This window comes from Osmerus mordax, chromosome 7 (assembly GCF_038355195.1).
Source record: "Osmerus mordax isolate fOsmMor3 chromosome 7, fOsmMor3.pri, whole genome shotgun sequence".
Classification (NCBI taxonomy): domain Eukaryota; kingdom Metazoa; phylum Chordata; class Actinopteri; order Osmeriformes; family Osmeridae; genus Osmerus; species Osmerus mordax.
The window spans coordinates 6514613-6542490 of record NC_090056.1 but is presented as its reverse complement, the minus strand read 5'-3'; the positions used below and the strand labels follow the sequence as shown (position 1 = coordinate 6542490).

At 48.5% G+C, this 27878-nt stretch overlaps 1 protein-coding gene across 3 annotated transcripts; it reads left to right on the top strand.

Annotated features, from left to right (window-relative positions):
* Positions 1-1129: 1129 nt before the first annotated feature.
* On the top strand, positions 1130-27141 carry LOC136945637 (adenylate cyclase type 6-like). Of its 3 annotated transcripts, none has more exons than XM_067239584.1 (24): positions 1130-1286; positions 3854-3919; positions 4157-5075; positions 16127-16276; positions 16636-16757; positions 17840-17951; positions 18290-18417; positions 18615-18773; positions 19099-19240; positions 19502-19630; positions 20329-20357; positions 20560-20707; positions 20962-21059; positions 21159-21246; positions 21386-21502; positions 21802-21960; positions 22200-22375; positions 22522-22554; positions 22670-22699; positions 22803-22935; positions 23476-23739; positions 23855-24059; positions 24367-24491; positions 25056-27141. In XM_067239584.1, the coding sequence occupies exons 3-24, from the start codon at positions 4161-4163 to the stop codon at positions 25182-25184; spliced, it is 3591 nt and encodes a 1196-aa protein (XP_067095685.1). In that variant the 5' UTR covers positions 1130-1286; positions 3854-3919; positions 4157-4160; the 3' UTR covers positions 25185-27141. The 3 variants fall into 3 exon arrangements, 2 of the variants coding, with proteins under 2 accessions (XP_067095685.1, XP_067095684.1); XM_067239583.1 differs by having other exon boundaries at positions 3765-3919; XR_010876850.1 differs by lacking the exons at positions 23855-24059; positions 24367-24491; positions 25056-27141 and having other exon boundaries at positions 3765-3919; positions 22803-23025; positions 23476-23606.
* The last annotated feature ends 737 nt before the right edge of the window (positions 27142-27878 follow it).

The window sequence follows — 27878 nt, the reverse complement described above, 5'->3', positions numbered from 1 at the left end:
GGAATGGTTATGCACGTTTATAAACCAGGTGCTTTCTGAACCTTAGGGTCTACTTCCATTCATGAATCACTTCAAAATCATGGTATGGTCTGAAAATATATCAATGAGGGGCCAACATGTAGTTCTTACACAGTAGCTATCTCTGACATTAGAACACATGCATGGGAATTCTGAAGACTAGTGCTGCATGTGTGATACATTTGCATTTAGTCATTTAGCAGACGCTCTTATCCAGAGCGACTTACATTAAGTACAGGGACATTCCCCCCCCGAGGCAAGTAGGGTGAAGTGCCTTGCCCAAGGACACAACGTCATTTGGCACAGTTGGGAATCGAACTGGCAACCTTCTGATTACTAACCCGCTTCCCTAACCGCTCAGCCACCTGACTCCAGATGAGTTAGTGTAAAACCTTTAGAGTTTCATTGGAAATGAGGTCAAGTACATCCACAGAAATAAAAGATACATTACTGGAATAAACTACAAATACGAACAAACACTAGGCAGTAGGTGGCGCTATATTACCCAATACCCCACAGTAGAGCAATTTTGGAGAATTGAATCCACATGATCTTGGTAGCCTGTAAGAACGGCCCCATACTGAGTCATTATTGTCCTATTACTCTCGATTTCCAGCAGGCTCTCAGACAGACCTTACCTTCAAAGCTGATGAGTGGGGTAACTGAATCTGCAGCAGAAATCTTAGACTTTCATATCAAATAAAGCTAGTCTAAGCTGTACTGTGGAGGATAAACTAAATCGAACAAATGGACTTATGAGCTTATAGGCCTACATATTATTGTATTCATTTTGGGATATCTCCCAAGAATATGATTGGCAGGCCTATTGCAAGTCTATTTCCAGAAATATGTACAATTTTACTGTTGGGTTCCATGTTAACACTAACTCTTAAAAGGGAGAATTATTGTAGGCTAGACTACTCATGCCCTTGTGTTCTGCTCTAAAGCAGTTCGAGCAAAAGTGTCGAACACTATTACACGCACACACTCACACCCAAGCTAACGCTAGGGGGACTCCTGAGTTCACGAGCGGGAATGCAGCCCCATGTCTGAGTAGTGCTGTTGAGGGCTCGACAGTCAGAGAGGACAGAGAATGCAGCTTAGGGTTTGGGTGAGCCAACGTTGTATGACAAACTTATCCATAATCTTCGGTGTCCTCCTAAAACGTCTGAACATTTGCAACCAAAAACAAGTGTCGTATCAAGAAGGAGATAAAGTGGCCGCGGCTTCACTGCGGTGTTGGAATAGCCTACAAGGGTGTCAGTGTGGTGAGTAGCAGAGAAGAGCGGTAGCTGACTGTTCTTCAAGCGTAGGCTACATTGTAACATTGTATCATGTTATTGGAGTCTACAAAACAGTTTGGGAATTAAGCATTGTAACAACATGTCGACAGCTCCGAGCTAACAGTCTACCAGTTAAGGAGGTGGCCTGACAGTGTTGTGGTGGTCTCAGGGTGAACAGGCAGCGTAAGGTGGGTTATAGGCTATGGATGTACACTGCTTCAAATGCCATGAGACAGGCGACCATGTTGCTAGTGGTAACAAGGCGACATGAGTTGACTCACCAGACATTTGATATGCTACTACAATAAATGGCCAATATTGAATTTCCAATTCTACGGACTCGAATGTGTGGTCTAGAACTAGAGGATGTCATTAGAGGCATCAGTGGTTAAATGAAATAATTAAAACCCAGAGACTAGCCTATAGCCTACTGGCTTGAATATAGTTGCAGTGGAAAGTCTACACAGCCTATGACATTGTACATTTAATATGTCAGGGAGTCAGATGGCTGAGCGGTGAGGGAGTCGGGCTAGTAATCTGAAGGTTGCAAGTTCGATTCCCTGCCGTATCAATTGACGTTGTGTCCTTGGGCAAGGCACTTCACCCTACTGGCCTCGGGGGGAATGTCCCTGTACTTCCTGTAAGTCGCTCTGGATAAGAGCGTCTGCTAAATGACTAAATGTAAATGTAAATGTAAATTTAAGTAACCCAGTTGAACGTGCAATTGAATGCTTTCTTCTGTTTCATGGATAAGTTGGTTTCTTTCAATTAAACAATTAAGACCTAAATAACCAGAATGTCAAATGGCTGACTAAATTATCAGAACCATCAGTTAATATCGGTCTAATGTCTCTTTAAAAGGGAGTACCACGAATGACACTACAGTGGCATGTTGTAGCCAGTTGACATACACAGGGCGTCCTGTTATGTAACGATGTATATGCAACCAAATAGGCCCACATGAATTGTGTGATAGCATAGCCTACAATACTACCCAAAAACAGTAAAGCGGACACATGACAACAAGCATACGCAAACCGCTTGAATGTCATTCATACTGCGAAAAATCCGTCATCTGCCGCTGTGCTGCTTTGCTCTAACCTTTAATGTTGCCCATTGCGAATCCGAAAATAAACCATGCAAGATTAGAAATATTATCTTAACGACGCTAAAACATGCATGCACTGTTTGTATTACATAACACCCGCATGCCGCTGTCTCAACCGGGTCGTAAATGCATCAGAGGTGAGTGCATGCAAGTAAGTAGCATGAAGTAATTGAACGTAAATCGGATGCTTCTCAGTCATTTGAACAATATTTAGCCTAATTATTGCTTTAATCGGCTATGTTTTCCGTTTTCATGGCCAAAGGGTTATCCGACGTTTGTTGACATCGGGGAACTGTCTCTGGTTTGTCCTTGCCAGCTTTGACTCGTATCTCGATAAGGCACAAGAGACCATGCAAGGTTAGACATATTTTGGTGAGCGCATGATCACCCTATTGAGAAACCGAATGCTCGAGTACATCAGCTGACCACATTATAATCAATTTAGAATGTCATGTATTGACCACACTCAAAATAACACGTTTGTCTTTAATCAGGCCAAATGTGTTCTTTTAAGGCAACTGTATGTGTGTGTGTGTGTGTGTGTGTGTGTGTGTGCATCTGCACCTAGACAGTTTTCCATTAGATTATCTTATGAAGTTTAGAGGTTAGCAGTGTCCTTGACTTGTGCCGCCCCAAACCAGCCAAAGTGACTCATCAATGCTAATGGGAGAAGCATGGACAGTTCAATCTAGGCTGGAGAGCTCTTGAACTCTGATGGTGCCCACTCAGTGGGCTTTTGTTACCCAACAGGATAAGCCCACCCCCCTCTATGCCCACGCAGGGCTGATGGAACCTAATGGCCCTAACGTGATGGCTGTAATATGAGTTAACCACACAAAGCCTGATGAAGTTCTCCATTTAACGTCCAGTTAAAGCAAGCAATGCAGAATTATTTAGAGCAGAACTGTTTAGAATCTTGGTAATCATGCAAATCTTTCTCAATGAAGCGTGACACCGGGCATTAGCGACAATGGCAACAAATAACAACAAAGATTTGGCTTCTCACTTTGTATTTGATTGCATGGAAAGGCCATTTTGTTGGTGAGGCGGGTGTGATGGTTTGTGGAGACTGTCGAGGATCATTTGGCTCACAAATATTTTGTTGACAGCATTGCTTATCTCTTTGACACACATTGAATTTGGCACTTATTAACTTGTCTTTTTTATTGTTTTCTTATTGACTGTCCTTCTTTGGAAGATTCCATGATTATTTGGTGCACCATCGCCTCACTTTAAGAGTTGTGTTCTGACGCTTTCATCACAGATTAAAAAGTGTTGTTTTTCTCTCTCAGGACCTGGGTAGCAAGTGTTGTGTTCTAAAACAACAACTCTAAGAACGGTGTTTCTCTCCACAGTGGCGGACATCTTGGACTGACACACCTCTCGTGCTGTGCTGCTGGTCGGTCTGACTTTGTTGTGTTTGTGTGTGTGTGTGTGTGCTCAGTGGGATAAATGAGAGGCTTGGCTGAGGAGCGCAGCAGTGTTGGAACACACAGTCCAGCCCAATCAGGTAAGACCACCCTCGGCCCTCCTTCCGTTCTGAATGTTCTCACTGAAAAACAAAACACACACACATGGTCGCATGCTAAAGGCTGAGAATGAGTAGAACCGAGGTGTTGTGTGTTATGTTCTCTCAGTCGTGTCTAAAACGGACATCAACTGTCAGGAGAGATCTGTTGTTTCTGCTCCACCCACTCCCACTGTGGGTCGTTCCCCGTTCTAACAGTATCTATCTCTGGCGCGTCAGCGGGATGTCGTGGGCCAGAGGGTTCTTCGTAGCCAGAGTGGACGAGAGAAAGACGGCTTGGGGCGAGCGCAATGGCAACAAGTCCAAGAGGACGGACGGCTCGTCCCTGTGCAACCCGCGCTACATGAGCTGCCTGCGGGACTCGGAGGACTTGGAGCCGCCCCCTCCGGCCCCCCAGCACTACCACTGCGGAGCCGGGGCCAGCGGGGGCAACTTTGGCATGCGCTGCGTCTGGCAGGAGGACCACTACGGGAAGCAGGTGGGGGGAGCGGGCGACCTGGGCCTGAAGTCTGTGGCCCTGGGCTTCGAGGACGGGGAGCTGAAGGGGAGGAAAGGCCCGGGGGAGGGAGGGGAGGACGGAGGGGAGGACGGCACGGGCGGCTGCAAGGCGGTGACGGCGGCGGACTTCTGGACCAGGCTGGTGCGGGTGTTCCAGTCCAAGAAGTTCCAGTCGGCCAAACTGGAGCGTCTGTACCAGCGCTACTTCTTCCGACTCAACCAGAGCTCCCTGACCATGCTGATGGGCGTGCTGGTCATCGTGTGCGGGATCATGCTGGCCTTCCACTGCGTCCACGGCCCCCCGGACGTAGCCTACGCCTCGGTGCTCTCCGTGGCCATCGGCACCTTCCTGGCCATGATGGTGGTGTGCAACCGCAACGGCTTTCACCAGGACTACATGTGGATCGTCAGCTACCTGGTGATCGGGGTGCTGATGGTGGTGCAGGTGTTCGGGGTGCTGATGGTGGCCCCTCGCAGCGCCTCGGAGGGGATCTGGTGGTCCGTGTTCTTCATCTACATCATCTACACGCTGCTGCCGGTGAGGATGAGGGCGGCCGTGCTGAGCGGCGCCGCGCTCTCCACCATCCACCTGGTCACCGCCTGGCAGCTCAACCAGGACGACAAGTTCATCCTCAAACAGGTGAGAGGCGTTCACCGCCACGGCCGACTAGGGATCCCCGAGGGTGCCGAACGAGGCCTGGGTCGGTCACTTGGTGAACCTCGCCGATTTGTGCCGTCCTGGCCTCGACGGATCCCGTTGCTTCTGCTTTCCGTTGCCGCGTCGACTGCTTCCCCCCCCCCCCCCCCCCGCCTGGGAGAGACACCTAGTCTCATGCTCTCACACGATCACACAGCAAATCGTGTCACTCGACATGGGTGGAAATCCCCAGCATACCTTTTTTTAAACTTGTTTACGTTATTTGCCCTTGAGCATGAAATCTGACTGGATCAAAGTCCAGGCTAAATGGGGCGTAGGCTTCACCAGGGGCATTTAGGGTGCAGACTTGTGCATGAGAAGTGACAGACTTACGCCACCCTTTGTCGTCGTCCACCCCCCTCCCCCCCTTCCCGCTGTGCCTCGTATTATCATTGGACAATTGGGCAACGTTCCCCATTACTATTCATGACCTACAGTAAAACGTCCTAGTTTTCTTCATTGATATAGGACAAACTGTGTACAGACTTTCTGGTGTCAAAGGTGCTGTACTAAAAGTAGACGGTACAGTAAATCTTTGGCAGCCTTAAAATGAGATTTTTAATGAGGCTATGTTTTCCGCTTTAGGGCAACTATTGGCAACTCTTTTGGGATTTGCAGAAGGTCAGCTAGGTTGAATGAGCCTCTTTAGCTGTATAATGTAGGAATATCATGACAATATAATACTGTATCTTTCAAGCCTCAATTCCCTAAAACAAGGAGGGCATTGTTCCAGAGGGAGGGGTGGGATATTGTGTGTTGTGTAATGGACTTGACTGAGAACAAAATAACCATTGCTTAAACTTGGAAGAAAATAGTGAATTTAAGTTTAAGCAGATTTGTAATTTCCATAATTTAAAGACAAAAAATACAGAGTGGCACACATAACTTGCTAGAGTTTATTAGCTTATCAATAGTTTTATTCCAGTTTATTGCATCCTCTGTTTTTGTCCTTAAGATGAATAGAAGGATTATTGTAGCCATTATATTCTTAAATCCTTATGTTAGTGTTGGTATTTTATTTGAATTAAATGGACAGTTGGCACAAGCACATTCACTTTTTTTTTTTAATTACACACAGTGGCAAAAATAATATTCCTTGAGCTTGCTGAAGTAATAACCATCAATGTAGGGCCTCACCGTGTGTTACAGCCTAATGTACCCCAACTCCACCTCAATATCCAACACCATCCTTAGTGTGAGTGGCCTGTATGGACATCGAATACCGGCTTGTGCTTTGACTGCCCCCCCCTAGACTGTCTGTCTGTGGGTCCCTGTGCTTGTCTCCCTGCCTCCACCTCAGCGCTGCCTGGTAATAATGGGCCCCTTGACAGTCTGCCTGCCCCAGCACCAGCACTGCTGCTGTCATTCATGGGAATACGTTCCTCACTGCTGATGATGATACTTTTTAAATAAAAACAATGATTGACCACCTCATGACAAACCTTCTCTTAATGGAACTGTAGACGGCAGGGTTCATCTTAGATGATTGGGTGTCTTCAGTGATCTCAGAATTCACCTGGGTTTGGGAGAACAAGCGTTTGCCTCTCCTTACCACAAGTGGATACTTTGACTGTAGGTCTTCTGAGTTCCTAGTTGTTGTTTTTCCCCTTATTTTTTATATTCCCCCTGGAGAAGGACATGTGGGACATCATGAGGGCAGAGAGGCGAGGCTGATGATCAGGCAAACAAAAGGCATCTTTGTGAGGGGCTTCCATGATGAGGGAGAGTGAGACACGGGTTGGGGTGTGGGGGGGGGGGGGGGGGGGGTGTTGGGGGGGTGGGGGGGGGGGGATGGTGGTGACATGGGATGTCCGCCACGGATGGGGAATGAAATGGTTTACGCATGCAACAGAAAAAGCAGCCAGTCTCCTCCTGTCTCTCCCCCTCTCTCTCTCGTGCTTTTTTTCTGTCTCTCTCTTTCTTTCCTATGTCTCTCGCTCTCTCCCCAACTGTGAGTCACGATTCCCATCGTACAAAGGCCCCCTTAGATAGAATGCCCTTTCATATCTTGCCGGGCTCCGAGATTGAGCTCACGGACCTCGTGGTGGCCATTTCCATCAGATCTCTCCCTCCACTTAGACAGCCAGCAGTTAGATGAAGATAACCAGCAGCTCTCCGAAGAACGGCGCCGATGGCGGTTCCCTTGAAGTGTTCAGAAGTGACCTCGCCTCCCCGGGTCACCCTCCACGTCTTAGCCAGCGTTGGAGAGCTGTGAGATGGGAGGAGGGGACGAAGGGAAAGGCCTTGAATGAAACGGCGTCGCTGTCTGCCGACTGTCGCCCGCCCAGCGTTTTTTAAACATGCAGATCGAAAACAGAGCGATGCCTCCTTGCATGTGTGCGACACCGAGATGAGATTGCGGGGCTGTCGTTTAGGCTTTTCACTTTGGCTTCGTGTGACTACCACTGGGAACAGGCCTTGTGTCTTGGTGCGCATACGTAAGGCTGACATCACACACGGAGCCTTTTTTCCACTTTATTTCAGAAATTCCCGTAATCAAGTCTGAGCCCAAGATGTATTTTTTTTTATCATTGTAATTACACATTGTTGGATCATCATAGGAATGAATGCGCAGTCTGATGTACTATAGGAAGTGTTTACGTTATGTACATGTAAGAGGCCCTCATAAATCCTACGCCAGGTCGACTGACCTGTCTTCAGTTGAGCAGGACTGCCGGTAGTGAGGGCAGTAACCGGAGGAACAGGAGTCCTGACACACCAGGAAAGCACATCTAGTCCAGGCCTTTTGTGTCTGCACAGAACTGACTGCTAGTGGAAAAACCAGTTCCTGAGGCAAATTGTTATGGAGTCAACCCATGCAGGGTCAATGGAAATGTACTGATCCTTGCCTCGGTGCTGAAAAAGATACCAATCAATGAATTGTCGTAGGCAAGGCAAGAGGCGTACATAATGCATTTAGGGCAGAACATTGGCCTTACGTAAGAAAACAGCTTGACAACCATCACACAATACACCTGAACCTGAGACCAATTACCTGCGGTTTTTGCCTGGAACATTTGAGCTCTGTGTCATTTGTCCTCCAGCTTTTGCCAAATTGGGAACTTCTTTTCCTAGTTTCACTGATTGAATTGAGCAGTGATTTAGATGATCCAGTGAACAATATGGCAGTGTTCTGTAGTGACTGGTCCTGTACACCAACCTTCCTCTTCTCTCTCTCTGTCTCTGTCTCTCTCTCTCTCTCTGTCTCTCTTCCTCTCTGTAAATGTATCCCTCTTTCCGACTAAAACTCCCTGCCTCTCCTTTCTTTTTCCTCTCATTCTTTTGTCTCCCTTTCTGTCTTTCTATCTATCTCCCCTTCTCTCACCTCTAGCTCTCTCGCTCGCTCTCTCATTCTCTCTCATTCTCTCTCTCTCTCTCTCTCTCTCTCTCTCTCTCTCTCTCTCTCTCTCTCTCTCTCTCTCTGTCTCTGTCTCTCTCTGTCTCTGTGTCTCTGTGTCTCTGTGTCTCTGTGTCTCTGTGTCTCTGTGTCTCTGTCTCTCTGTCTCTCTGTCTCTCTGTCTCTGTCTCACTCACATACACCCACACATGCAGGGACGAAGTGTGCCCTCCCTGTTTGCCCACCAGCACGGTCCAGCTCCCTTGGTTGGACTATCGGGGAGAGGGGGAGGGAGGAATGTGAGAAACTCTTCATCTGATTTGATGTCCGCAAACAATACACCAGATACACTGTCTCAGATAATGGAAAGGCAGGATCCTTGCTCTGAGAGAGCGCTTGTGACTCATCCACTCATTGTGTTACAGCCTGGAGCTGTGATACAAGACTGGATAACTTACACCGTGGTGGGTGGGAGCTATCGGGATTAGCGATGAGGAAAATATTGCGCTTAAAATAACACAAGCGATAACAGTCAGAACAGCACTGGCGCTAAGAATAGTTATGTGAGTGTGGGGACAACTTCTGGGCTTCTAATAACAGATATTGCATGGCTTAGTGAGGACTGGGCCCACAACAAAAGTAAATACAGGGATTTGTGTCTGAATAGCTTTGGAAAACAGCCAAATGTTATATATTAGGAAGCCATTAGCAGTGCTAAGTGTTGATCTGCATGGCACGCAGGCCCTTAGGCTTTTAAAAGCAGTTTTTGCTGAAACTCCTGCTGAGCGCAATATGCTGTCATTGGCTCGTGCTGTGGAGATAAATATCCCTGTTTGCTAAACTGTCATCTATTATGTCAGTCATGGCTGTCGTCTCGTCATTCAATTAGGCTGCCACCAATACTTGCCAGATAGCACTTTTGTGTGAATAAAACATATATATATACACAGACATAAATGTGAGCTCACAATATGGAAGATTATCCTCGGGTTTGAAATGGACTTTCTTGATCAATACATTTGCTGTAAAGTTTGTATTGCAAATGGACTACACAGCCGTGAACTTCAAATCCATTTGAGCGTTTCATTTTGTGTATGCGGAACACCCATCCTTCCATCTCCTTGAGAGGGTCATATTGACATCAGGGTTGCCACTGGAGGTCTGACCTTGTACAATTTTTGGCCCACCAGCCTGTGCTTGCCTGATGTCTTTTATATGCTGGAACAAAGATGTGTTAGTCAGAGGCTTCACTCTTCCAAACTATTGATATTGAAAGTATAACTGTATTAGGTCATATTTATAGCCGTAGCTCAGATGACTGCCTCTCCTCTCCTGTGCTGAACTGTTTTCTCTGCCGCTGTCGACACACTGATTTATGATGAGCCTCTGATGGAACTGTGGCCGCACATAAAACACATTTCAGGTGTCGATAACACTGAGAGGGTCATGGCTGTTTGACCTGTTTCCCCAAAAAGTCTTAAGTTTCCTGGTGTGTCCGGCTCCTATTTGATCAAATCTTACATTTCAATCATTTAATGACCCAAATTTGACGACGTTGTTGACCTTATATAAACAGGAAGATTTTCGATTCGAGGTCAACCTGCCAAGAACCACCATTTTTCGGACCTCACATTTCCTGTCCTTCGCAACATATTTGTGTCCTCCTTTGTTCCCGGTGAACATCTTGTTCTTCACCCGTGAAACATCGTGACGTGCTTGACGTTGACGTGACCGCGAGCTACCTCGTGTCACCCCTGGAGAGCTTCGGCTTCTCTCCAACAGCTTGCTCATGTGCTTCACTTCACCGCCTGCTTTCAAAGCGGCACCGATCCGTCCAGATGTTGAAACTAGAACCTGTTCCACTGGTCCCTCTATCGATCTGTATACATAGTGGTTAAAGTCAATATTTAGCATAGTTTGGCTCGTGGATATAAGGAAAGTGGACCAAAGGACTCTAGTGTTTGGAGCTTTTGTAGTGGACGGAGATTGGGCGGGGATGCGGACTGCTCATATGCTTGTGTGTCTGAACCGTGAAAATACAAGCTTGTTATTTTCCCCTCTCTCGCTCCCTGTCTCCACACTCCACCCCCACTCCCTCCAGCCCTCTTGCTCTCTCTCAAAATACAAAACAAAAAGACCTTATCGTTTGGATCGTACGCATACATTATTCACTGAGCATGCCAACTTGATGTTTGTGTATATCAAGTTTTGGAGAAACTAGAGGATTCCAGGAAAGGGAAACTCGGAGTATATGTGCATGGCGCCAATATTTTTCTCTATCCATTGCTGATATTATAGGAGACTTTTGTGTTTATCAATGTTTCACTACTTTACCAAAGGCCAGACAGGCACAGGTAGAAATGGTATAATCGGATCTACTGACAATTGTTGGAAACAGAGCAGTGTGTGATTCACAGTGGTTTCACAGTTCACTTCACACACACACACAGGGAATATTGGTCAGAAAAGCCTACAGACAATTTAATTACGTTTGTCCTGGTAATGATGAGATCTGCTGTTCTCTAGCAGTACTGTAATTGCAACTTCACTCTTGATGTGAGGGTGTGAGTGGGCAGGGGTCAATAAGGACACTGCTGTGTGTGTGTGTGTGTGTGTGTGCACGTGCGTGCGTGTGTGTGTGTGTAGATAGAACAGGCTCAGGATCTGAGGGGCCAAGACAGCTGACAGGCACGTCCACATGCACACACGTGCACACACGCACGCACAAGTGCACAAACAAGTTCTGGTTCTGTGCTTCTTGTCCCATCTCATTTGGAGATGTTTTGCTCCATGGTTTCATTCTCCCCAAAGGACTGCAATTCTAAACAAATACACTAAGCCATGCCAGATTTGAAATGGACCAACGAAAGGTTGTGATTGTATATCGCCACAATCTCTTTCCTGCCTTCTCTGTCAGTTAGACCGGCGGTGTTCCGTAATTCAGCTATGGAAAAGTCGGATCCGCCTTCCTTCCAGAATACGTTGTGGTCTGGATTCTTGAAGGCACCAGACCTGAACATGAGGACGATGGTGTCTCCCTTCTGGGATTGTGGCTTGGGGGCAGGGGTAGTGCCACCGTGGGGGGTCAAACTCCAGGATGGAGGATATTGCTGGAGCTGGGGGGGACGGAGGTACACTGTAATCTTGGGATTTCAGAGAAATGTGTAGATCGTATTAAACTAGAGGCCGAGGAATGTTCTGAAGAAGGACGGTTTACTGTTTGTTTTATTTAGCGAGTCCTGAGTAGCCCGGGGGATTTTGCGTCGTGTTTGGAAAACATTTACGTCGCACGTGTTCGTTTCCACTGGGTTCCTCGCGACAGATGTGTGGCCCATGTCCAGACGTATTGAGCTGGGTGGAATTCACTTCAGCGCTTCCCCGAGATTACTCTATGGTCTCACAGGTCGCCTGAGACCAATTTTGGTTTGGCTAGAACCTTGACACAAACAGAGCAACATGGCCAGATGGCGCAAGGCCCAAGTTGGGAATGAAGGGGCCTAGCTCCCTCTTCTGCTCACTTTTATCTTTCCGTCTAAAACTCTCTGTCTCTCCTTTCTTTTTCTCCCTTTCCATCTTTCTCCCTCTCCGTATTTCCCATTTGTTTTCCTGTCACCCGTTAGGACGGTTGTTTATTAGGCAGCCCTCCTCAGCACAAGTTCAACGTTTTTTTTTTGTGGTCAGAAATGCCACCATAGCCTCTTGCTCTGACATAAATTAGAGTCCATGACATTCGTTTCTGGGAGACATTTTAAAAGTTCCAGATGCCTCTCAAAGGTCATCTGTTGGAGTCAAGCCTCCATGTCAACAACCCCATCCCCAGGGTGTGTGTGCGTGTGTGTCTGTGTGCTGGGTCAGGGAAGATAACCCACTGGCCCTTTGCCTTCACTTCTTCTACAGAGCAGCAGTTGCATATCACACATGTATCCCTATTAACCTGCAGTACACACACCAGACTCTATTGTCCTGTTCGTTATTTATGTGTGTACACTATGTATGCTGTTACACTTTCTTCTCAACCCAAGCCCCCTGCCTGGCAAAGTTTATTGGAATGTCGGGCCAACCATGTCCTGTCATCTATTGAATCATTGTCCACTTACTCATAAGTCGGTTGAAGTACGTTCTCAAACATTGCCAGATCTATTGTTTTATGTTGATAGGTGCATCTCACTTTATTTGCACAGCGATTGACTTTCCAGGTCACAGCCGGCGTTTCTGTTTGAGTGGTGCTAGCTTGTGATATCTTGTTTGAGCGGTGCTAGCTTGCGATATCCCGTTTGAGCCATATCTTGAAATCAGATTCCGCCGGCCCAAACTGGCCCCTGTGTCGACTAGATTGTTCGGGTGGGTACGTTCTCAAGCACCGGCTCACGTTTGACGATAGACGTTGTTGATGTTTTTTTAGGTCAGAGACAGCGGCGTTTGTCAGGGTAATGGTTGTCAGGGTAATGGTTGTTCGGGGCGCGGCTGGAAGAGCACAAGCAGGTCATTTCCTCATTGTGTTAGTGCCTTATTAAATCAGCAGTGTTTGATCCATTGGCCGGATCAAGCAGTACAGTAGGAGTGTTAGAAGCCGTCTCTACATAGAGGCCTTCTCCCTGGCCTTCTGTCTGGACCCAGACTGGGTGTGTGAGACTTCTGAAATCAGGCTGCGCTCAGCCATCTGTGCACACCTGCCAAGCAAAACACTCCTCTATCCCCTTGTCTGTTTTCACGGCTGGCTTTTCTGTATTTCTCTGTCTCTCATGATTCTGTTGCTAATTTCTGCTCGGTAGTCCACCCCGAGGACAGACACACCTTATAAGTCAATGTTTAGACTCTTCTCAAGTCAGTCCGCCAAAGAGGTTCAGCTTAAGTCAATGTTACAGCACACTGAGACATGCTTTATGGAGACCTATCTATCTCCCATTCTCTCTGCCCTCTCTCTCTGTCTCTCTGTCTCTCTTTCTGGAGTGTGTTGTTTGACTGGGCAGGGGGCTTGGTCAGGTCTGAAGTTTAGGAGGATGGAGAGAGATAACAAGTTTTATGATCAAAGACCCGTCAATCCAAAGAAAAACATGCATAGCCTTTATGGCATAGCTAACCTAGTCAGCTGACTAGGGCGAATCGTTTGTTACAGCACACATGCAGTTTATTTATAACCTGTCCGCATTTCAATTATTCAACTCAATTCCGTAAACATTTGTGGGAGCCTGCAAGTCCTCCAGTGTGTGTGTGTGTGTGTGTGTGTGTGTGTGTGTGTGTGTGTGTGTGTGTGTGTGTGTGTGTGTGTGTGTGTGTGTGTGTGTGTGTGTGTGTGTGTGTGTGTGTGTGTGTGTGTGTGTGTGTGTGTGTGTGTGTGTGTGTGTGTGTGTGTGGTGTAAGTGCCAAAATCAATGGTAATAAACATCATTACTGCAACCTCGGGAGAGTTTGAAATCCAAGAGTGACACAACAACGACATCAGCAGCAGATCTCCGGGCCGGAGGGAGAGGGGGCCGCGACGGCACACCCGGGCGATCACAGGAGCGGAAACAGGTGGTCGGGCACTCCCACACCACTTAACAAAGTTATCCGATTCGGTCAACTTCGCCATGCACCATCTGTTCGGGATTAATGCGGTCAAGTTCAGTACCACAGCCGTCAAGACCGCCACCTCAGTCCCGAACCTGGGAATTGGAATCTAGCAGCTGCATTACGCAACAGGAAGAACTGTGGGTGCCGAACCACATGGCCCCATCGATGGTTTATTTATGACTATTGGTTCTCGGCTAATTGAGTGAAGCTGCGGCTAAGAACTCTGTGTCGTGGTTGGTTGAAAATCCGTCGGCTAATCCGAGTCGAGGGCGGATGATATTTATGCTAGGGAAGGGGATGTTTCTGTACAGTGACCTAGAAATGACGTTACTGTGACAACTCTAGAGGGGGCCCAGCCAGAGGAGAGACTTGTTGGGATCATAAACTGTCGTCACACATCACAAACTTCTCCTTCCCGAAACCTGGGATATATAAAAAAAAAAAGAGGCGCTAGTGAAACTATTTCAAAACAAACGATTATCCGACATTTTCTTGCCTCTGTTTTCCGTAATCCTCTTGTGGTTAAACACATCTGTAAGCGATTTTGTTAACTTTTAGCCCCTCCACACGCCCACCCCTGCCCCCCCTGCCCACCCCTACCCGCCCCTAACCCCAAATGGTCACCCGACCCCCGCGATCTGCATCTGTCATCACGTTGGATGAACAACGTTATCCCTGCGCCAGGTGATTAGGGTTTTGTTGTCCGGCACCGAGGTCGTCAGGTCGTCTCCTGTCCTGTTGTGGCAACAGCAGCCTGGTCCCCTCCTGTGTACGGTGTAAACCTCCGCCACACCCTCCGCAGGAGACAGCCACGGCTCCACCTTGGCCCCGGGCCTCTCGGTGGGGGGTGGGGGGGTGGAGGGAGGGAGGGGGCGGCATACTTCCCACTGCTACGCGTCAGCTATGCTCCCCCCCACACGCAGCCCCCTCTCTCTGTGGGACGTTTTAATCTTCCAGTCGAGCTTGCTTGATTAGCGACAGGACGGAGCGATACGAGTGGAATCTGGGAGTGTTGGAAAGCATACGGCGTGCGTGCATGCCGAGTGGATGGCTCTGACACGCACACACGCGCACACTGGTTTGGCAGCATACCAGCCGAAGAGTGCCAGAATGCTGGTACTGATGTTGCGATTAGAGGGGCCGCACTCCGGCGCAGCCTCGTCATCGCAGGGCGCGGCACGGGGAGACGCCGCTCGCGCTGGCGCGCTCGCCGCACGTCCTTTTCTTATTAGGGGTGATCTAATGGTATATAGACATTTTGGCGGCCGGGGTCAGAGGTCAAGCTGTTCCCAGGCTGTTGTGTGTTCACGCGCTCTTGTTGGGGGCGTGGCGGGGGCAGGGGGGGGTTCCGAGAGAGATTTTGCTGCACGAGCACGCGCGGAAAAGGAATGTGTGTGTTTGTGTGTGTGTGCGTGCATGTGCGAGAGGGCTGGTTGTGTGAGTGCAGACAGAGAGAAAATGTGTGTGTTTGTGTTTGTGAGTGATAGAGGGGAAACCCAGCACTCTAATAGGTTCTGTGAATAGTGCTGGCTGAGGACTGGTGAGAAGAAAAAATCACTAACAGACTCTGGCCTGCAAACACGCACATCACATGCACACATCGCACACACGCGCACACACAGAGGAATGTTTTTTAGGGCAGCGACCCCGCTAAGCCAACTCTAGGCTGTGACTCCACTCAGATCGTTCTCTAGTGTTGCAGCACTGTTGCGATTCACTTCTGGTGAAATAAGTGTGTTGACCAAAGGAGAAAAAAGATCACTTGTTATTTCTGATGCGTTATGGGGATGACATTCTGCTCTGACGGTTGCCCCCCTTAATCATATGAGTGAAGCGTCGTAGGGGCGGGACCGGGGAAGGGGGGCGGGGTCAGGAATGTGCCCACCATGCTGTGCTCATCATCTCTCAGTCAGATCACCTATGATCGCTTTTTCAAACATTTTCTGAATCAAAATTAGATGATTTGAAAGATTTAGCTGCGAGGAACTCCCATGACAACATAGCCTTTATGAATTTGGTTGTGCTTCTCGCCCAGGTCAAACTGACATGAGCTCTCCTGTGTGTGTGTGTGTGTGTGTGTGTGTGTGTGTGTTTGTCTTCCCAGATCAGTGCCAACGTTCTGATCTTCCTGTGCACCAACATGATTGGGGTGTGCACCCACTACCCTGCGGAGGTGTCCCAGAGACAGGCCTTCCAGGAGACCAGGGGCTACATCCAGGCCAGGCTGCACCTGCAGAGGGAGAACCAGCAGCAGGTGCTCACACACACACACACACACACACACACATGTATTGCATGTGCTGTAAATGAAAACACACACATCGACTATCAAGGGACAAACACAAGAGCCCAAGTGATTCAGTGTTTGGCTAATGTGTCTTTTGAGGTCAGCAGCATGTTTTGGAGTATATCGAGTTCATCTCTATATTCTCCCACGCACATGCCAACGCAAGTGGTGACTCATTGAGGATCCTAGCTTTAGAAAACAGATGAAAGTGAATGAACTGAGTGCTTCCCCCCCCCTCTATGTTATTTGTCTCTCTCTCCCCCCCCCCTCTCTCTCTCTCTCTCTCTCTCTGTCTCTGTCTCTATCTCTCTCTCTCACCGTCTCAGGAGCGCCTGCTGCTGTCTGTGCTGCCGAGGCACGTTGCCATGGAGATGAAGGCAGATATCAATGCCAAGAAGGAGAATATGATGTTCCACAAGATCTACATTCAGAAACACGATAATGTCAGGTAGGTCGCAGCTATGGTGACAGTCGGAGGCTGGGATGGGAGTGATTTAGTAATATGGAACCAGGATATTATTGCTTGCTATTGGCCCAGATTAGTCCCCGGAGTCCTGCTGGACATGGCTAACTATAGATTGTCATCTTATAACAGAATCGTCACTTTTTTTTGGTGAGTCTGAAAAGTTGCACTGGAGGTCAGTCATGCTCCTGAAATGAAGAGTCACAGCAATACCCCTCAACCCCCCCCCCCCCCCCCCCAAAAAACCTTCCCTCGTTCCTCCCCTGAGAATGAGGCCATCCATAAGAACATCCGAGTGGGACCGTTCGATTCAGATTAAGACCGAGGAAGCTGCTCTCCGTCAATGGCTCTCCAGGGAAGACATTCAACTGAGGTCGGATGAGGACAAAAGACAGAGGAGGAACACGTACCTGGTTGTTGACCCGGTTAACCGCACCCCCCCCTAATGTTCTATTCATCCAATCAGAGATCAGCGGAGAGAGCCCGGTTCTCCTCTCCTGTCAGTGACGAGGATGAGCATAACGGGGCCAACAGTGCCACCTGTTGCCCCCCTGGAGGAAGCTCCTGTTGTTTTCCCTGTTTGGATACAAGTCCAGCCGCATGGGCAGAGCAGAGGGCCGTACGGACAGGGGAGAAAGAGAGCGGAGCGAGCGAGGCAGGGGTGGAGGGGTGGAGGGAGAGCGGGGGAAGTGCTGATTCACGTTTGGGGAGGGCTGGAGGAGGTGACCTAGATTGGCCCAGATCAGACGCCAAACACGAACCAGAGCTGAACAAATGAACCCCCCCACACACACACACACACACACACACACACACACACACACACACACACACACATACACCCCCCCCCCACACACACACACACCCATACACACTCTTTCATAACAGTTGCCCGGAAGGCGCTAGACCATGCTAACTATGCTCATTGATCTCACTGTCTCTGCCTGTTTGTCTGTCTCGCCCTGTCTCTCTGTTTTGGTTTCCGCCACTCCCTCCCCCTCTCCTTCATCCATCCCGTCCCTTCTCTGTCCATCCCTCCCTTTCCTCTCTTCCTCTTCATCTCCCAGTATATTGTTTGCAGACATAGAGGGTTTCACCAGTTTGGCGTCCCAGTGCACAGCGCAGGAGTTGGTTATGACCCTGAATGAGCTCTTTGCCCGCTTCGACAAACTGGCTTCGGTGAGCCCAGCCCCAGTTCCGGCTCTTCTATAACTAGATTATTTCATCCAGCTACAAATTCAATACAGAGAAGCCTAACCGTATGTAATTGTGTTTCTGCGTGTATGTGTCCTTATATGTGTGTGCGCACTTGTGTGTGTGTGTGCCGATGTGTTTTTTTTTTTTTTGCTCTTGTGTACATGTGTGCTTGTTTACGTGTGTGTGCACATGTGTGTGTGCTTGTGTACGTGTGTGTGTGCTTGTGTACGTGCGTGTGCTTGTGTACGTGTGTGTGCTTGTGTACGTGTGTGTGCTTGTGTACGTGTATGTGTGTGTGTGTACGTGTGTGTCCCCTGTAGGAGAACCACTGTCTGCGTATTAAAATCCTGGGGGACTGCTACTACTGTGTGTCTGGTCTCCCTGAGCCGCGGGCCGATCACGCTCACTGCTGTGTGGAGATGGGAGTGGACATGATAGAGGCCATCTCGTGAGTGTCTCTCACACACACGCACACACACCCCTACACTTAAATTACCCAAACATAAACAAGTGCCCTCCAAGTCACCCACATGCGCACCTCACGCACACGTGATGACGCAGCACAAAAAGCGCAGCAGCATGTGTGTTTCCCTTCCGCGCTTTGTGGTGAGGGAGCTTTGTGTGTGTGTGTGTGTGTGTCCACAGGCTGGTGAGGGAGGTCACGGGCGTCAATGTCAACATGCGTGTGGGCATCCACAGCGGACGTGTCCACTGCGGCGTGCTCGGGCTGCGCAAGTGGCAGTTTGACGTGTGGTCCAACGACGTGACGCTGGCCAATCAGATGGAGGCGGGGGGCGCGGCGGGGTGAGAGAGCACACCGCCAGCCCCTCCCCCTTCCTTGTAGCACGACTACCTCCCATTGGTCGGAACTGTACACCTCGTTTATAGCCGTGTGGATTCCTGGTACTGTAGCCCCATTCTGTAGACGCACATGTCTGATCTGTCAGTTTGACCTGTGTGTGTGTGTGTGTGTGTGTGTGTGTGTGTGTGTGTGTGTGTGTGTGTGTGTGTGTGTGTGTGTGTGTGTGTGTGTGTGTGTGTGTGTGTGTGTGTGTGTGTGTGTGTGTGTGTGTGTGTGTGTGTGTGTGTGTGTGTGTGTGTGTGTGTGTGTGTGTGTGTGTGTGTGTAGGCGTATCCACATCACCAAGGCCACCCTGCAGTATCTAAACGGTGACTATGAGGTGGAACCTGGTTCTGGAGGAGACAGGAACGCCTACCTGAAGGACAACAACATCGAGACCTTTCTGGTGCTGGGCTGCAGCCAGAAGAGGGTCAGTCACACACACACACACGGTTGGGGATTCCACAGTATGTGAAAAGCAATTCAAAACATGGTTCTTTTTAGTAACTAAAGCAAGCAGAACAAACTTAAGTTAACCATAGAATAATCAAAGCATCGTCAAAGCAAATTTGACGAATGCACACTAAAGTTGACAGTTCCATATCTTCAGGGAGCCAGTTTGGTGGGTAAAAGGCATCACCATGGGAAGAACACTTCTGTACATCTGTGTGTGTGTGTGTGTGCCCTTCAGAAAGAGGAGAAGGCCGTGATGGCCAAGATGCAGCGGGCGCGCGCCCCCTCCACCGAGGGCCTGATGCCACGCTGGGTGCCTGACAGGTCCTTCTCCAGGACCACGGACTCCAAAGCCTTCAGAAAGATGGTGAGACCGGCCTCCTCCGGGAGCAAACCAGCTCTCCTCCTCCAGCTCCCAGCCTCCTCTCTAAATCCATGTGCTGTTATATTTTTCTGTTTACTTTTGAAAATAATGGAAATGGAGACGATTCACAGATGACGTGAAGGTTTTTGTTTGCGGTCGAACGGTCGTGGGTTTGACAAGTGCTCGTGATGGGATCCTAAAGCCTTTGAAGCTAACAGAAGCCAATAGGAAAATGTGTTAAACGTTGGCTGCAGTCCAACCAGCAGGGGGTACAGTCCAGGGGCAGGACCTGGCAATGGGCAGCCAGAAGCAACCAACACTAATCCTGATCTTATTGACTGTGTACTAGAGTGAGCAGGTTTCAGCCCTGTCCAGTTCTTTGGTCTCTCTGTCCTCTCCTTCCCCTCCTCCTCCCCTCATTCTCTGGGGGCTTGTGCCAGGAAGAGGGGTGGGGTGTCATCTGACACCTCAAAGCTTTAATTAAAACATCAACGTCTGGCTGGCTGGCTTTAGACAGTGCAGATGTCCAAGTCTGTGTGTTTTTCACTTTCAGCGGCGTTCACACTGGTTCGCTAATATTCTCTCTCTCTCTCTCTCTCTCTCTCTCTCTCTCTCTCTCTCTCTCTCTCTCTCTCTCTCTCTCTCGCTCTCTCGCTCTCTTGCTCTCTCGCTCTCGCTCACTCTCTCGCTCTCATTCCCAGGGCATCGATGAAACGTCCAGCAAAGACAAGTGAGCCCCTATTCCTTTTTTTGGGCCAATGAAAGTTGTTATTGTGTGTGTGTGTGTGGTGGGGGAGGGGGGGGATTGTGTGAGAGGTGGGAGAGTCTGAGCGGTGTGCCTGTCACTGTATTAATCCCACACACATCCCCGAGTCATTCTACCTGCCACAAATGAACACAACCCCCCCCCCCCCACCCCACCTCCTTCGTAGCCGCTGCGCCCAGGAGGCGCTGAACCCGGAGGATGAGGTGGACGAGTTCCTGGGACGAGCCATCGACGCCCGCAGCATCGACCAGCTCCGCAAAGCCTACGTCAAGAAGTTCCTGCTCACCTTCCAGACCGCCGCGCTGGAGAAAAAGGTTGGGGTCGGCCTCTCACACCAACACCGTATCCCTTCTGAAAACAATCACAGCGAAGGCCCACCGTTGATGCCGCGTTGTAAACGAGGATCGGCCGGTAGGAGGGTACTCCGAGCCTTCGGACCACACAGCGGGAGCGTCCTTCCTGTTGTTGACCCCCCCCCCCCCCCCCCCCCCCCCCCCCGGTTGGCTTGCATGCTACAATGCTACCGCTAACCCTGCTAACGCTAACCGTCCTGCCTTGTGTCCCTCAGTATTCGAAAAAGGTGGACGATCGCTTCGGAGGCTACGTGGCCTGCACCCTGCTGGTGTTCTGTTTCATCTCCTTCATCCAGATCATCATCTTCCCACAGTGAGTTCTCTCTCTCTTCCCTGAGCCCGCGACAGCGCTATCGCTAACCATTAAGTGTATGTACGGTTTCCCACGACCTCCGTGTGTCTCCCCTGGCAGCACGCCCCTGATGCTGGGCCTCTTCATCAGCATCTTCATCATCCTCGCCAACATCCTCTTCATCTGTGCCATCTACTCCTGCATCAAGGTGAGTGTGGGGCCACAGGCAGGGACACACACTGCGCAGGGTTAGGGAGAGGGACGTTGACGGGAGCACGGTTGGGTAACGTTTGATCCGGCTTGTTCCCCGTCTCTCTGGCGCCCCCTGCCTGCCTGCCGCCTCTCAGCTCTTCCCAGAGGCCCTGCAGACCGTGAGCAGGCGGATCGTTCAGTCGCGCACCAACAGCACTCTGGTGGGCGTCCTCACCATCCTCCTCCTCTTCATCGCCGCCTTCGTCAACATGGTGAGGGCCCGATGCCATTCCCCCCCCCCCCCCCCCCCTCTTCTGCTCTCTTTGTCCTAGTTCTGGTCAGGCAGTCCAATAAACACACAAGACTTCAGGATTCAGTTCCCACAGTAATGATTCCAATTCAACCTGGTTTATTTATAACAATTAAATTATTATCGGTTAATCAAGTGAATAACTCTAAGAAAAAATTGTTCAATCAACGTTTCTCTGTTGCTACACTACCAGCCAGCACGTTCAGAACTGTGTTGACGCTAGACTTTGTTCCCGCCACCACACGCACTCCCCCCTGACAGTTTACCTGTGACCGGGAGGGCCTGGTGGAGTGTGTGGCCCGCGAGCACAACACCTCCCAGAGCTCCGTGACCCTGTGTCTGCTGCACAACCTCTCTCAGGCAGCCGACGACGGGCTCACCCTCTGCAACAGCCGGGACACACCCTGCCACTTTCCTGAGGTGTGTACGTGTGCGTGCGTGCGTGCACGCGTCTGGGGCCTATGTGCTCATTGAGTATTTTGGTGGTGTATGGGTAAACGCATGTGTGTGTTACGTCGGCCGGTCATTGCCTCGTGAATGTGTTACAGTACGTGTTTGTTATGTGTCGGCGACTTTGTCCGCTTGACGCTCTCTCTTGTCCTCCTTCCTTGCCCTGGCTATTCGTCTCTCCACTGGCCCCTCCCCTCCTCCCTCTGCAGTACTTCAGCTACAGTGTGCTGCTGACCCTGCTGGCGTGCTCCGTGTTCCTCCACATCAGCAGCACGGGGAAGCTGGCCCTCATGCTGTCCCTCCAGCTGGTCTTCCTGCTGCTGGTGGAGTGGCCCCAGGTGGCCCTGTTGGACAATTCCGACCTCCTGGTGACGGCCAACTCCCTGTGAGCCTCCATCCTTCAGCTCCTCGGCTCGTCCTAGTCTTGGCTTTCTGTCAGATTCGATTTTGACCTTGGTCAGCAAATCGTTCGTTCTACTATTCGAGCAGTTTTGCACCCATATTAAATGTGTTTTTCTGTTTTTCCTTCAGGTCTATAACTCCTTCGAATGAGACTCTGCAGTGGTGCGTTTGATGATCTTCCCTTTTAAGTAGCTCATTCCGGTGTAAAATAATAATTTCTTTACGTTTTTTATTCGCACTGTGTGTGTGTATAATGAGTCTTTTTTTTCCTATTCAGGTTTATTGGTTTCAATGAAACTGAGGAATGGTAATTTGTTCTCCTTGGTTTTTGGTCTTATTATCTTACAAGCCTGATTTCCTGTGTTTTTGTTTGTAGTTTTATAACCGATGTGTCCCTGTTACTTCCACAGTCAAGAGAGTGTGACCAAGGTGTCCCTCAAGGTCATGACCCCGATCATCCTGACCGTGTTTGTACTGGCTCTGTACCTGCATGCCCAGCAGGTGGAGTCCACCGCACGTCTCGACTTCCTGTGGAAGCTGCAGGTATGACAGGACAGAGCATTCTAGAACGCGTCATGGGCTGTTAGCCTAGCGTGTCCATAGAACATGTTTTCACCTCTACACTGCAGCCAGGTAGGATCATTAGGAACTTTGCCACGTTTCAAAGCTTCCCAAAGCTCCCCTCACTTACTGATATTGAGATGAAGTTACAGTTTTGCTGCAAGGTGTTTTTACAGACTGCTCCTCGGCACTAACCACTGTAATGCTGTTAGCACTATTTGTTGAGCGCTTTGGATAAAAGCACCTGCTAGATGAATGTAAATATAACTATGCTATGCTACATACAGTACTGTGCAAAGGTTTTAGTGGCAGAAATCATGAAAGTAAGGCACAAATGAAATGAAAAGACGAAACAAAAAATAGCTTGACAGTGCACTTTTATACTGCCGCACAAATACAGACACCCACATGTTAAAAAAACACATTGGAGGCCTAAGACGTTTGCAGTGTCCTGTACGTGGAGGCGCTGCGATGTGGCCCCGCTCCTCAGCCTCAGTGAGGACTCCTCTGTGTTCCCTTCAGGCCACCGAGGAGAAGGAGGAGATGGAGGAGCTGCAGGCCTACAACCGACGCCTCCTCCACAACATCCTGCCCAAGGACGTGGCCGCCCACTTCCTGGCGCGCGAGCGCCGCAACGACGAGCTCTACTACCAGTCGTGCGAGTGCGTGGCCGTCATGTTCGCCTCCATCAGCAACTTCTCGGAGTTCTACGTGGAGCTGGAGGGCAACAACGAGGGCGTGGAGTGTCTCAGGCTGCTCAATGAGATCATCGCCGACTTTGACGAGGTGAGGCGGGGCGGAGGGGAGGTGAGGCGGGAGGTGAGGTGGGGGGGGGGGTCGGAGGTCGGGGGAGGGCTTGGATTGTGATTCAAACCCTCTGGTTGGTTGGTTTCCCTCGCAGATCATCAGCGAGGATAAGTTCCGTCAGCTGGAGAAGATCAAGACCATCGGCTCGACCTACATGGCCGCCTCGGGCCTCAACGACTCCACCTACGACCGCGAGGGCCGCTCCCACATCCTGGCCCTGGCTGACTACGCCATGCGCCTCAGGGAGCAGATGAAGTACATCAACGAGCACTCCTTCAACAACTTCCAGATGAAGATAGGTGAGGGCTTGCTTGTTTTGTATTTGTCACCTCCCGCGCAACATTTTCTATTTTCGTTTCTGTAGTTACTTTTGATCTTTTGTCTATTTTACTGTGTATGAAACAAAGGCTGCGGCACCTAAGTTCAGATGGTCGATTGCTCGTGATTGTTGGTTAGAATTTTTTGACAAGCTACAGAGGTTTTCACGGCAATTCAGTTCAAAGTTCTTTTGGTGGCCACGTGTCCCGTGGTGACAAGACACCCTGAGTGATTAGGCCCAAGTTTCAGGTAGTTCATGAGATGTGACCCTGTGATGTCGTCCCCAAGGTCTGAACATGGGACCTGTAGTAGCTGGGGTCATTGGTGCCAGGAAACCTCAGTATGACATCTGGGGGAACACAGTGAACGTGGCCAGCCGTATGGACAGCACTGGTGTCCCCGACTGCATCCAGGTAAACCACCCCACACTAACCTGACTGGGTTAGACCATCTAGTTGGTCTGGTCCATAATCCACTGCAGCTGCATTGTTAATACTGCCACCTGGTGTACGCAAATTCTACTATCGCTGTACAAAGCAATGTCAAGTTGTACGTTTAGTATGCACAAACGGAGGCTACATTTCTTCTGGTTTCCAAACCACATAACTATCTTATTTTAATTTTTATTCTCATTAAAGCATCTACAATGACAGCCTCTTTCACTTGGGATGAACCATCTTGTAGGACAATATCAAGGGCTTTCAGAAGGGAGTTATACACAGACCTTATTTCCGCATTTTCTTGTCTGCTTAGGAGCCAAAGCATAAGATAATAATACTAAAACAGACCTACACCAGCTGTATAAAACACATCATTATAGTTACGCATCGTACAATAACGGTAGCGTAACACATTTTCCTACGTCGCTGAATGACGTGCAGTACATTGATCATCTTGAACCTCCTAAGAATGAGTTGAGCAGCTGCTCCTGACAGGACGTGTGGAGTGTGTCTCTGAGTGTCCAGCTTCCCTCCTAGGTGACCACAGACCTGTACCATGTGCTGTTCAACCGGGGCTACCAGCTGGAATGCCGAGGCGTGGTCAAGGTGAAGGGGAAGGGAGAGATGACCACCTACTTCCTCACCAGCGGGCCCCAGGGGAGTTAAGCTCCAGCTGCACTCACACAAAGGGACGCCAGGACTGAGAACCCAGCGAGAGCGAGCGGTCGAACTCGCAAAAGACGAGCCCAACCACAGGACCACACTGGGGAGCGGACGGTGTCCAAGAAGGAGCCGGTTGGGTGTGCGTGCTGGAGCTCTCCTGTATTCAAATGTGCGCGGACACACACACACACACACACCCAACACACACAACACAACACGTCGGGAAAGTGTTCTCGTTTCAAGGCTTTTCCCTACTAAGCTGCTTCATGTATGATTTGAAGAAGACCTATTGCCTTAGAAGGAGATGACTGAGCTTAACTAAAGGCTATGTTTGTGCGAGAGTACAAGTACCACACAGTTCCTTATTTATTTTCATGGCAAAGTTTGTTTGCTGTTTTGTTATTTTCGGGACACCCTTCTGACGAGACTCTATACGCGTATAAATATGCAAGGATGACAAGAAGGATGAAATGACCAAAGAACAAAAGGTTTGATATGAGGGGAAAGTTATCTGGAATTTTCTCTACTGGTCTACCTTTCACTTTGGACACGGCCATGTTACTGTCGTTTAGTCTAACACTTCTTTTGTTTTGGGACTTGATATACTCATGGAGGAAAACAAGCACACACACACACACACACACACGTAGAGCAGCCTTGGATCGTATTTCTGGATTCTTATCAGGGCCTCCAGTCTGCAGCGATGTCCTAGATCACAGTATGAACATAACGCTTCTGTGTCTTCTCTTTTCAATGCATCAAATACTGGACATGTTAGTTTTTGGTACACACCAGAAGGAAAATGTTGTGATGGACAAATGGTTCCGTTCTGTATCACGGTACTGGAAATTTTAACTGTTATGAGAAGTTTTGTAATTATGTGTGTGTGTGTGTGTGTGTGTGTGTGTGTGTAAACGCCTGTGCGTGTGGGTGGGTATGTGTGTGTGAGAGAGTGCGAGTGTGTGAAATGGAATGCTGTTCTTGATCTTTAAAGGGGAATAACTTTTCACTGTGAGGTTTTTATGAAACTTAAAATGATACTGACAAAATGCTTTCTTGCCAAACTGGTTATTACAAGGCATGTGTTTTTCTTCTTATATGTTGGAGTTGTCTGTTCATTCCTCATTTTCTGTTTTTTTTTATTACCTTGCTTTCCCCATGCTTTCTATTTGGATGTGATTAAGATTGTTTTTGTTTCATTCCATCCTGAATGACCGTCACATTTTCTTTTAGTTTTTTTAGGGGTCAGACAGATGAATGCTGTCTGGACTATACTTACCTGTACAGTAAACAACGTTACACTGGGAGACCTAAATATACCCTATACAACAGGTGCTTCAGCCTACTCTGCTCCATGGCATTTAGTGTTTGATGGTATCAAACGGTATTGGCACACAGTCTCTTTACTCCCCAAGGAGCATTAAGAAACATTTATTTCATTCATGTATAAAAAAAGAAATGTGTCTGACTACTGTAACTGTGACTCATGTTTCAAAGTAATTTCTCACAACACAAAAGAGATATAAGACGATACGAAAACCACTGACAATGTTGCAAATGTGGTTGAGAGACAAGCCGAAATGATGCACTGTGTAAAACTTTTTTACCTTTTATTTTACCAGGCAAGTCAATTAAGAACACATTCTTATTTACAGTAACTATTTAAAATAGGAGAGAGTAGTCAATAGACTCTGAGCTTGTGTAGGTGTCGAGGTTGTTGCTCTGATGCTGGAGTGATAGAGGGTTGCTGTCATAGTCTCTCTCACCGTGGTGGAATCCTGAACCCCTCATTCAATAAACATGTTGTGATCCCAGTTTTCTTTTTTCAATGTTTTTTTTTTTTTTTTTTTTACATTCATTTGTATTGTCTTGAAGCTGGAAGTCTCACAAAATATTTTTTTTGGCATTCCAGAAAATACTTCCCTTGGATAAGAGATCAATAAATGGATGTTTTGTATTATTTAGGTCTATTCCATTATTGTTTGTTGTTTTTCCTCAACCCCTATTATTGAATTGCTTGGAGACAAATCAAGCCAGGTCAGTGTTCTCACACCTTCATCAAGCTGACCATGCTCACTCTGACCAGTTGTTTGGAATTGGATGAGAAAGTTAGATACTGTGCATGAACTATGAACTGAGATGTTTCTTAGAATTGTGTCAATACTGCACATATTCTGGAGTCAAATCAGGTGATCAGATCACTTAACTCAGTACACACACAAAAATACCTTCACAAACATACACTCCTAACCTCCATCAGCTTCAATGACCCATAGACAGACATGCTTGCTCTGCCTATAGCATAAACACAGACTTCAAGGCCAGTAGCAGATAAAACACCTTCGTGCTGTTATTCCAAACACTGGCTCTCTCCTGCTAACCCTCACATCAACTTTACCTCCTTCCTCTTCTGGCTGTTTACATTTCAATTGAAATGTCAGAGCCTGCTTTTGGATCTTTGCTGGGTTATTGTTGTGTGGACAGTTTAATTTCACTTACGTTCACATATTTAAAGCAAATGTTTTGTTTTAGTGAGCCATCATAGATAAAATAATAAAATCTTAGGTTTTTTATTTTATTTTTAAAAAGTAAATATTTATCCAATATATTTTTTATTGTGAATAACCACTGGAGGGCAGTGGACGACTACATTTCATGGGACTGATGGCACAGATGGATTTCAAGTTATTGTCTGTC